The sequence below is a fragment of the Carassius carassius genome, chromosome 16, assembly GCF_963082965.1.
Source record: "Carassius carassius chromosome 16, fCarCar2.1, whole genome shotgun sequence".
NCBI classification, from domain to species: domain Eukaryota; kingdom Metazoa; phylum Chordata; class Actinopteri; order Cypriniformes; family Cyprinidae; genus Carassius; species Carassius carassius.
In genome coordinates, this window is record NC_081770.1 from 10,007,755 (window position 1) to 10,019,769 (window position 12,015).

A 12,015-nucleotide genomic window follows, 5' to 3' on the forward strand; every position below is an offset into this window, starting at 1 on the left:
GTTTTAATTTTGATAATCCGTTTCATATTAAAATAATATTTTGTGAAAATTGACTCAGACCAGCCTTAAACTTCTAATAAGAGAGAATGTAACTAATGTCTTACCAGACACGAGGAATAGACACAATATGAGCAAAACAAGGAGCTTATTTTTCTTCATCTTGATAGTAAGTTCTTTCGACGCGAAATTATCCGAAAACTTGGGTCAAAAACAACTTGATTAGTTTTTGTTAGTGGTTTTACGTTAACACCGAAGTAGCCAAACCTGTAAGTGCAGTGTTGCCAGATGATTGACGATTTCCAGCCCAGAAGCTCACAAAAACCCGCCCAAGATGAGTGATAGGAAAAAGCTCGAGAAAAAAAACAAAAACGAACAAAAAAAAACAACAACAACACTTAATTAGCAGGTAGGCTCATACTCTTCATGCGTGCGAGTCACAACTGTCATTCATTGACTGAATCCGACAATTAAAAAAAAAAAAAAACAATAATGCAATTACCTTCGTGTAGCTCTATAATTTTACTCAAAACTAGAGAAAGCCTCTTGTTTATAACACAATACGGAACTTTGTAGGAAAAACAGACATACTTTTTTTTATACAACTTTTATATCAAATTTAAAACAACTCATTTAGACATGTGGCTTTAATGATATATCAATTTTGGATTAAAACCTAAATAGTCAAATATTTATTTTATATAAAATAAGAAACAGTACATTTTCATTACAGTAAATTTAAACTTCTATAACTTTTTTATACTTACATTTTTTCAAATGATTCACTTCTGCAATAATCTGCTGATTGTTTAATTTAAAGTATTCAAAAGTGTTTATGAATTGTAACAGTTTAAGTTTGATTAGTGTACTTTCATGTCTATCTTCAGAAAGTGGGGGTGACAGTTAGCACTTTTATTTTATTTAATTCTAATCTATTTTGGCTGATGCAAAGTTAAGGAAAGACATATTTCCCTTTTAACAAAGTAGAAGCTCTTTATTAAACACAGATATGTAACAACAATTGAACAGCTAAATGACAGTATTTTATCTCTAATATAAGAAAAACATTTACATAAAAAAAGAGTATATTGAAGTCCATAAATCCTATCGAGAGTGTTAACATACTTACAGTGAGTCTTTAAAACAAAAGACAAATTCAGAAGAGTTCCCAAACATATTGGCAAATCATCTCTATCACACAGACCTGCCAATCTTGGAAATATTTTTTTGAGTGTGTTAAATATACACAGCAAAATCTCCAGTTTTAATTTAACACTCTGAGTGTGGAGTCTGTGGACTCATATAAACTCTAAAGCAGTGTTAAAAGTAACACTGAAACAGAGTTGAAGTTAATGAGATAATTAAGAAGTTAATTGAGTTATGATTGAGCATTATTGAAGACACCTGATGTTAACAAGCAGACTCACCAAACGAGAAAATCACAATTTGTGTGTCACCATTATAGTGGTCAGTGTTTGCTTTAGTTTGGATCTTGAACCATCAGATGTTTACTTTAGACTTTGTGGGGCTGTGGTAACAGAATTATAACCTACAGACCAGAGCAAAGACAATCGTGTGTGTTATTGATTGTGGTTTGGACTAATTGTCATGGAGTGTACCTGAACGCGTGAGTTCTGGTTTCATTAATGTATACATAAATTAAGTGGAAAAAAAGATAGCAGTCCAGCATTTTTGGAACAATATGACACATTTTTAAAAGTTAGTTCTACATAAAGAAAAAAATCTTTACTTTAGAAACAGACATCAAGAATCAGCGTGAGCATCACAACAACGGTGACCATCAAAAAAGCATGTTGTAGCCAATAAAAACTCATCCATGGCTCCCATCATGCATTGCAGCATGAATAAATTATGAGCTGAACTGTTTTTAACTTTTAATTCTAACTACATTTTATGTTTGCTGTTTTAATGTGAAATTTTAGTATCAAGTTTTGTGATGTTCAGAGTAGATCTGTTCATCTGGATATGCTGTTTGTCACCGTTGTTGAGATTCATACGCTGATTCTTGTTATCTGTGGGTGCCTAGAATAAAGACTCTTTAATTAAAAAAAAAAAAACAGAATCACTTGCAAGAGATGGCTACAAAATGAATAGAAAATGCAGACGCTTTCATTGTAATGATGGGAAGTTCGGATCATTTTACCGACTCGGACTTTTGAGTCTCGTTCAGCAAAATGAACGAATCTTTTTTCGAGTCATTTCGTTCATTTTAGCAAAATGTAATGAAAATGTTATGTGTTACTTCCCCAACACATGTAGTACTTACGCAAACGTTGATCACACTAAAAACAATACAAAACTAAAATGCTATAAGATACAGAAAAAAAATGCATTCTTTACCTGGGTCTTCAGTCTGTGATTAGCTCACCTCACCTCTTATCTGACAAGAAGTCCTCGGGTTTAAGTCATTCCTTAATCACGTGACAGCCACATACGCAAAACTAACGCAGTCTTGAGCCGGAAAGAGAATTGATTAGTTTATCTCATGAGTCTTTCGGGTCTCGGGTCGAGTTTGACTCGTTCCTTAATCACGTGACAGACCCATACACTATTTCTGACATTTTCTGTCACTGTGTTTTTGTTACTGTTTGTTGAGGATCTGTGGTTTGTTATTATTTTATAAATAAATAAAACCCTGTTATAAATAAAATATTGATTAATTTGTCTTTTTGACTGTCTATCGGTAAATAAACACTAGGCTATATAATAATATAATAATTCAAGCTTACAATAAAAAGTATTTATACTAGTTTGTTCATTTTTACTCCAATTTTGAGTTTGCTGGTATAATAATTGCTTTTCCTAGGCAGACTTGACATATTGGTGTAATATATGTATAAGAAGATTGCTCAAAAAAATACATAATGACATATACATTAAAAGCAAATAAAATTTTGAATTTGAATTATTAATTTTTAAAACTTTAAGGTTATGATAAGTTCAACTTTAACAGTTTTAACCCAGCTCAGAGTGAAGAGGATACTTCAGATCCTGGTGCGACTGCCAGTGCAGGGGCCATGTTTTGGGAAGACTTTGACGAGAGGGTAGCAAGCTTGAGGCCTTCTGCTACCTCTTCTAAGACCTCAGATGCTATAAAGGTGCAGGCCTACCTTGCAGAGCCACTCTTACCCCGCACATCAGACCCTCTGGCCTGGTGGAGGAGATGTTCACCAGTATACAAAAGCCTTTCTGAAATCACAAAGACAAGACTTTGCATTGTGGCCACATCTGTGCCATCTGAAAGAATTTTTTCTAAAACTGGGCAGATTATCTCAGATAGAAGAAACAGACTCAGCCCATCCAAGGTCAGGGAGCTTGTTTTTTTTTAATGCAAACATGCCTTAAAGCAAGTCCTAAAAATATAGCCACAGTGTGTTATTTATTTTAAAGCTTATTTATTTTTATTTATTTAGAAAAAGACTAGCTTGTTGTGCAATATTTTTGTTGTTGTTGTGATTTTAAAGGTAATTTGTTATTGTTATAAGGCTCCGTAGCTTTAGTATCTCTTCATTTTCATTTATTTTTATTTAAATGGTTTAAAATTATTTGGGGAATAGTTATACTCTTTGATATAAAGTTTTTATTTTGGCACAAAAGTGTTATTTATTTTAAAATGTATTCATTTTAAATTATTATATAAAAAAAGGCAAAGCTTGTTGTGCAATATTTAGTTTTTCTTTTTTTTTATTGTACTTTTAAAGTTCATTTGTTAAGGTAATTAGACCCTGTGGCTTTATTATCTTTTAATTTTATCTTTATTATACTTTTTTTTATTATTTTGATTTATTTTGGAATAGTTGTCCTCTTTGTTACAAAGCTTTTCTGGCACAAAAATAAACAATAAACAACAATTCAAAAGTATGTACACAGTGTTTTTTAATGTTTATAAAGTGTCATATGTTACAAAAGTATGGTTTATACAGACAATCTGATTTAATAATTACTCTAGCCAATGTTGGCACATCACGGGACAAAAGAACGAACAACCCGAAGAACCGAAAGATGAACTAATCAATTCTCTTTCCGGCTCAATACTGCATTCTTTTACTGTCTATGGTTTTAGCTTATGGGGCTGTCACGTGATTAAGGAGTGACTCGACCCGACCCGAAGACTCATGAGATGAACTAATCAATTCTCTTTCCGGCTCATATTGCATTGGTTTTAGCGTATGTGGCTGTCACGTGATTAAGGAACGAGTCAAAAACTCGAAAGACCCGAACTATGAACTAATCAATTCTCTTTCCGGCTCAGACTGCATTGGGTTAGCGTATGGGGCTGTCACGTGATTAAGGAACGAGTCAAAAACCCGATAGACCCGAACTATGAACTAATCAATTCTCTTTCCGGCTCAAGACTCCATTGACTGACAGGTGAATCACTACTAGCTACTAGAACAGAACCTATAGAATAATGCGCATGCGCGACTGAACGAATCACTCCCCGTGACGACTCGTTCTTCCCGAGTCACATTAAAGATTCGTTCAAAATGAACGAATCGTTCAAGAACGACACATCACTATTTCATTGTGGAATCAAAGCTGTTACAATCAATAATGGAGAAGTATTTAGAGAAAACACTGAAAACACATGGTGACACACAAATTGTGATTTTCTCGTTTGGTGAGTCTGCTTGTTAACATCAGGTGTCTTCAATAATGCTCAATCATAACTCAATTAACTTCTTAATTATCTCATTAACTTCAACTCTGCTTCAGTGTTACTTTTAACACTGCTTCAGAGTTTATATGAGTCCACACTCAGAGTGTTAAATTAACAATGGAGATTTTGCTGTGTACATTAATTAAAACTCCAGTACACTTCTGTATAGGGATGGGCGACATGAGCAAAAAAATCATTATTTCAGAATTTCTTTGGCTGATTTGCAGTATACAGTAGCCTATATATCTTAGTATTTTGTATTTGGATTAAATAAAGTGAATTTAAAGCATGTACGCATATATTATGTGCAAAAAAAAACCTTCTGGTTGTTTGACGTTCATCTTTTTCTGTTGCTTGTTCTGAATACTGCGTGTGGACAGAGGCGTAGTTTAGAGAGACAAATCGTACCAGTGTACTCTAAGATCAAAATTCATAGCCTGGCAGGTCTGCAGTGGTATTATATAAACACACAATTAATACAATTAGATTATATAAAATCACACAAGCCATTCATGAATAGAACTATCTAAACAGCACCTCATGAAATATCAATACACTATTTCAGGCAAAATGAAAATCTGTGATAATTTTTGAGATTCCAAAATTATCCAAAGCATGAGAATATGAAGTACGTGATTGCTAACCAACTAACTGTAACAATCTAAAATCACATTGTTTCACACTACAAAAATATAGAAACAGCGAGATGTCAAGAGCACAATAACGTAACCAGTACTGGCAACTATACTATGTGAAGTGCACTTGTGTCTTACAGTACGAGGCCTTGTGCAGTCAAATACATTTCCCTGTCATAATAGCCATCTTGGCGAGGTATTCATGTAACAGTCAGTTAAAGACGATGTAAACTGATGGGACAAAATAACTGACATGTTAAGGACATCAGTGCAAATAGCTTTCAAATCACAATATCTTGGTCACTATAATGAACATAAATAATGCTAGGGTGGTGTTTCAGTGGCACTCAGTCTGTTTACAGGATGAGCCATTAGTAGCAGCCCCATTCTGACTAACAGTTGAGTATCCCATACTATTGGTCTGTAAAAATAAAATAGAAGGCAAGAGAAATTAACAAGATTGATGATTTAGTCACACACACAAAACATATTTAAAGTTTACATTTGTGTATTTGAGGAGTTTAGGTTTATATTACCTGAACTTGATTTGGCTCCGCCCCCCTTCCTGTTTGAACAATAATGACAAACTCATTTACATATGAAGACAACTTTTGTTGAATTAGAATCAAAATACATATTTTCACATCTTGCACACACAATGGCTCTATTTCATCTTGTTCAGTGATCTGTGTGTAATACTCACCTTTCTTTAGCTTAAGATACATTACACCAGCAGCTGCAGTCACGATCAGAATAACTACAGCTGCACATATTCCTGCTACAGCAGCTAGAGACAGACCTGAACCTGTAATGATAAAGAGAGACAGTCGTATCAGTTTAACTTGATGTTTCTGTCTGATATTTACACCTTTCTGCTTTGTTCATCAGTTCTGTGAAGCAGATTTAATTGACAAATGGTGGTTTACTGTACAGGAACTAAAACAACATCAAAGCACTCAACAGGAAACATCAATGATTACAGGAAACTTTCTGCATTTAGTGCATTGTGCAGGTTAACAACATTTATTTAAATCTTACTTAGACCAGTCCTCAATGAAAGGCAGTTGATTTAATTTGCACTGAATGACACTCACCAGTGACAGTAAGACTGAAACTCCTGCTCCTCCTAATACTGAAGCTGCTGATGTCGATGATGATCTGTAGTTGATAAAGTCCAGAGTCTGTGTTTCTGGTGTTCGTGATGGTCAGAGATCCAGTCTGATGATCCAGCTTCAGTCTGTCTCTGAATCTCTCATCAGCATCCTCACACTGAACATCTGTGCAGCTCTTACTGGGTTCTTCACTGATTTCAGCGATGCAGACGTCATTAAAAAGAAACGTGAACGAACAATTTGTGATGTTGATTACACCAGGATCTAAAGTGACAGATTCTCCCTTCACTGTCTTTATTTCTTCTTGATCAGCGGCAGGAGCATCTGAAACACAAACCAACAGATGATGGAGGAACATTTTGCTGAAAACAACTAACTACACAGTGCAGTAATAATTATGGTAAAAATAATTACACACAGAAGATCACTTTGTAAGATGAAAAGAGATATTTAACTGACGAAAAGAACTGCCTTTTTCAGTTTCGGTCAAATATTGTGCTGTAAACACAAATAACAGTTTTAAGTTGCCAGTGTTGACAAGTGACCACTGATAATCCATGGCTAGTTGCACATCAAGTGGTTCTTTTCCTCTACATTGTACACTAATCTTGAGACCCTGCAGACTCACATGAGGATATTATATTTTTGTGAATTTCTCTGAGACTGTTCATGCCACAGTTTTAAGTCTGGATGTCCTGTACAGAGCACATTCAGGGCTTTTCAGAGATACCAAATGATTGGATGTTTCACATGACAACTCCCTCTCCTTGGTCATCAAAATGTCTGAAATTAATTTAGTGACACTCTTATGGAAATATGATCATATTTTGTAGTTATCATTTAAATCTGTCTAATTTTTAAATTATTTGTCATAAATCAACATCTCAAGAAAATGTTATGGGGTTCCAAATCAAAATATGACTTTCTGTTAATAAACAGGGCATTGATTTCATACATGTCCTCACATGAGGACACCGGGACTAAAAGCATGTTTATTATGCATTTTTGGAGACATAACAAATGAATAGAGAAAGAAATTATATTTCAATATTCTATGAAATATTATATATTATTATGAAAATCTTGTCAATTATTACTCCCATTATTAAACTTCTTTTTCCATTACATGTTGCCCCAAAAACACATTAATATGCAAATTAGATTTAGTTTATAGATACATCGTATATAATGAGAAAATCCATTAATGGTAATTTTACACAGATTTTGAAGAAAGAAAAATGGTATATTGAATCGTTCTGTTATAACATAGTTGAGAATCATCTTTATACAAAGTTTGGTAAAAAAAAAAAACTTGAAAACTAAAAATGTATCGTGATTTAAAAAATCTATTGATTTTGCATATGCATCTTCATTCATGTCTTTTCATTTTTTTTTAAGAAATTGAGTCCCAATGTCCTCTACCAAGGACATAGCATAACTTATGAATGAAATGCATGAATGCAGAGCACAAGGCTGCACTGGGAAATCCTGTGTGCAATGCATGACATGCAATGTGCATCTGTGCTTGCAAAGTGAACGAAACTGCTTTGCAGCATTTCACAACAGCCAATAGGGGCTATTCCAGACAGGCTGGAAAGATAGAGGCAGCTAGTTAGAAAAAAAGCCACAGTTCAAAGGATGTTTACATTTGCAAATAAACTGTGAAAATGTGTCAAATTAACTTTTTGTACCAATGGAGTCTATGTGTGTCATACAGTAAGATAGACCCACTGCACTCGTATGAGGACATATTTTTCTGCAAAAACTACTTCCTGTACAAAAACAAATTTTAGGTATTATACTTATTAGGTCCTACATATCCCAAATAGCAAGAACAATTATAAAATGCACACCAGGCAAACTCTCGGGTCTCAGGAGGTACTGTGCAATACACACCTAACTGTTGATATCGCTCACAAAAATCATTCACTTTTTTCAAGCTGTTAAGTGTCACCGCTATAATAAACACAATAAACACATTTGATTTGGATATTATGATATTGCCTGCTTTTAAATGACGCACCATGAACAGAAACACTGAAGATATTTCTACTGTAGCGGTTGTTGATCTGTAGCTTATATTCTCCAGAGTGTGTGGTGTTGATGTTTGTGATGGTCAGAGATCCAGTCACATGATCCAGCTTCAGTCTGTCTCTGAATCTCTCAGGACACTCATCATCTGCACAGATCTTACTGTGTTCTCCAGTGATCCAAGCGATACGTTCATTATTAAAATACCACTTTATTCTGTCTTTTAGATTTGTTTTAATGCCAGTGTTTAGAGTGACTGAATCTCCCTCCATCACTGACACTTTCTCTGAATCAACACCAGATGAACCTGAAGAAGAAACGAGCAAATAATTATAAATCATGTCTGGGACAGTGGGACAAGATTATACAACAGGAAAGTGCTGTGAACATGTTTATCTACAGATCATAAAGATTGTGAGAAATATGTCTGTAAATTTTATGTTGGTCAAACCCTGTCAAAACCTATGTTTGGGACTATTTTTCCCAAATCAAAATGTGTAATAAAGTTAAATAAAGTATTACTCTAAATTGTACAGACTATATACTTAGCATTCATTCACATTTATTCATTAAGCTGACGCTTTTATCCAAAGCAACTTACAATTGCTATATATGTCACAGGTCGCACGCTTCTGGAGCAACTAGGGGTTAAGAGTCTTGCTCAGGGACACATTGGTGTCGCACATTGGATTCAAACCCGGGTCTCTCACACCAAAGGCATGTGTCTTATCCACTGCACCAAAATACTATTATTCTTCTTATTTCTCTAATGTTAATCAAATCAAAATACGCACATCGAAAAAAAAAAATATTGGCTAGGTGCAAGATCAAAGGTGAATTAAAAAATAGAAAAAAGATCTGCACACTGTTAATCTTAAATATTAACCCATTCAATCCCACCGTAAAGAAGATTTTCATTTATAAAGTGCTAAAAATCTTTGACTGCTGTTTTAGTACATTTCCTGCAAATATGGGAAACCGATAAACTTGAGGGTCTCAAATAAATATGTGCAGTTTCACATGATTGGTGCAAATGGGCTCACAACAAGAGTAGTTTATTTCCTGTTTGCACCATTAGAAGATGAAGACTGCATCACAGCTCCAAAACAAAAGTCTAGTAAAGTATGTTAACAAAGATAAGACAAAAAAAATCTTAAGGTCCACATTATCTTTAAAGTAGGGCTGGGCGATATATCTAACGATATGATCATGCGCATCTAATCAGTAAAGCTGCTTCCGTGATCACCGCTAAAATCTCCATCACCTGCTTATAATTGGAGTGGCATTTAATAGACAGAGCCGTAGATCGCTGACAAGCCACGCCATATCGCGTTCATTATCGCAGATGAATCACCTTCGATAATGAACGCGATATGGCGTGGCTTGTCAGCGATCTACGGCTCTGTCTATTAAATGCCACTCCAATTATGTGATGGAGATTTTAGCGGTGATCACGGAAGCAGCTTTACTGATTAGATGCGCATGATCATATCGTTAGATATATCGCCCAGCCCTACTTTAAAGGGATACTCCATCGTGTTTTCATATTAAACTATGTTTTTCCCTTACCTAAGACAAGTTGATACATACCTCTCTCGTCTCAGTGCGTGCACTCAATCGCTTTGGCGCGCGGTGACACTTTGAAAGCACTTAGCTTAGCCCATTCATTCAATATGGGCCAAGCAGAGAAGCTACCAAACACCTCCACGTTTTCCCTATTTAAATACAGTTACTCGCGTAGTGTAACTCGACCTAGGACGGTAACACAAAACAAAACGTTGCGCTTTTCTAAGCGTGTAAAATGGATAACTATATTGTGTGGCGGAATACCATGGCAAGTGCTTGTAAGCACTTCGTCTTGGCGCAGTAATATCTTCACTCGTGAAAAATTCTCTCACCGGCCCCCGCTCCCTCTAGTGAAGATATTACTGATAGTACACTACGCGAGTAACTGTATTTAAATAGGGAAAACGTGGAGGTGTTTGGTAGCTTCTCTGCTTGGCCCATATTGAATGAATGGGCTAAGCTAAGTGCTTTCAAAGTGTCACCGCGCGCCAAAGCGATTGAGTGCACGCACTGAGACGAGAGAGGTATGTATCAACTCGTCTTAGGTAAGGGAAAAACATAGTTTAATATGAAAACACGGTGTAGTATCCCTTTAAGGTGTCTAGTATTCATATATTTTAATTCACATATATTCACTTTTGTTGAGTGTGTGTTATTGAATGAGTTGATTTTCACAATAGTGAAAGATTTTTATTTGCGACGCCACAAGAAAAGGCTGTTTGTCGCCACACCCAGAAATGGCAAATACAATACCAGTACTTCATAATTAAAATATCTTACCGTGCAACATTAAAACACACGTGAGAAAAACACCTAACATTTTCCGCCACTGTTTCGAAAATAAATCTAGATCGCGCGGAAATAAAAATGCAGTTTTCTGTTCCTAGATAGAAGTGAAATTGAATTCCTATTTGCAAAAACCGTGGAAAACATCAAAACAAAAACGCTTGTGTAATTTTTGCTAGCGATGTGATGTTCGACGCCGAGCCACCTAGACCTGTGTAACAAAAAAAAACAATTAAAAGGAAACGTGCGTTGCTTTGGCTTCGCCTTCGGATGTTACAGAAAACGACAACATCCACTCCAGTCTGTGTTGCACCACGTGCTTTTTAGTGATGTGTCGTTCTTGAACGATTCGTTCATTTTGAACGAATCTTTAATGTGACTCGGGAAGAACGAGTCGTCTCGGGGAGTGATTCATTCAGTCGCGCATGCTCATTATTCTATATGTTCTGTTCTAGTAGTAGTGATTCACCTGTCAGTCAATGGTGGCCCTGTCCCAAATCGCGCACTTCATGTGGACTTTCGGTCTCGTGGACTTGAAATGCGCGTGCTCGCCGAGTCTACGAGTCCGTAGGCCGTCCCATTCAGTATTTTAACGCTCCGAAGTGTGCTCAGCAGCGCCCCCTTTGTACCCTTGAAGCGGTCTTCCGCGAAGCCCGCATAGAAGCAGGCTCCACGCACTTCAACTACCCAGGAATCCTTGCGAAAGACCAATCAGACAACAGATGGGAGGATATTTCGCTCACGGACTGTAAACATGGCTGAGAAGAGAATATTTAAGTGTAAAAGTATCAATGTTTTTTATGACATAGGCGTACATTTTACCAGTTGTTACTTACAGTTATACAAACATTATCGACCAGTTGATATCTCAAACATAATAATAGCGCGTTAAATAATACGATCGCATTATGATTCATTACATAAATAGAACCGAATGGCTTTATGAGTCATATAAACGTAGTATGAATATTGAAACCTATACATTTTTCTTAAACTAATTTTAATTTTGTGTTAAAATTTAACATTATGTATTATTATGTACAAATGTATTTATCATTTAAATAACCATGACATCTATTCCAATGCCCAGGTGGCATTTACAATTATAGAACTGTAAAAGCAGGCTGTGTATTTCACATGGACATATTATTTGGGAAATTAAAATTAATCCTGTTCTCTATGCTAAAGACTGTAATTTGTTTAATGA

At 35.5% G+C, this 12,015-nt stretch overlaps 4 protein-coding genes across 8 annotated transcripts in view; 1 reads left to right on the top strand and 3 right to left on the bottom strand.

Annotated features, from left to right (window-relative positions):
- The window catches only part of LOC132160310 (uncharacterized), a 72,138-nt gene extending 61,102 nt beyond the window's left edge, over window positions 1–11,036 (bottom strand). The window contains exon 1 of the mRNA XM_059570076.1: window positions 10,803–11,036. Coding sequence (XP_059426059.1) covers window positions 10,803–10,842 — 40 coding nt within the window. The 5' untranslated portion in view covers window positions 10,843–11,036. The remainder of the gene's footprint in view (window positions 1–10,802) is intronic.
- The window catches only part of LOC132160265 (carcinoembryonic antigen-related cell adhesion molecule 3-like), a 387,492-nt gene that overhangs the window by 316,569 nt on the left and 58,908 nt on the right, over window positions 1–12,015 (bottom strand). The window lies entirely within an intron of this gene.
- LOC132159255 (SLAM family member 5-like) overlaps window positions 1–12,015 on the top strand; it is a 151,750-nt gene that overhangs the window by 95,383 nt on the left and 44,352 nt on the right. The window lies entirely within an intron of this gene.
- The window catches only part of LOC132160285 (uncharacterized), a 108,066-nt gene that overhangs the window by 62,056 nt on the left and 33,995 nt on the right, over window positions 1–12,015 (bottom strand). The window contains exons 5-6 of one of the 5 annotated variants that reach the window (XM_059570038.1): window positions 5,850–5,878; window positions 5,614–5,734 (exon numbers count right to left, since the gene is read on the bottom strand). The exons of 1 other annotated variant lie outside the window; for it this stretch is intronic. In XM_059570038.1, coding sequence (XP_059426021.1) covers window positions 5,651–5,734; window positions 5,850–5,878 — 113 coding nt within the window. In that variant the 3' untranslated portion in view covers window positions 5,614–5,650. Of the gene's footprint in view, window positions 1–5,201; window positions 5,318–5,607; window positions 5,735–5,849; window positions 5,879–12,015 lie in introns of those variants that run through there. 3 more of the 5 variants (XR_009437960.1, XM_059570036.1, XM_059570037.1) reach the window with 3 other exon arrangements.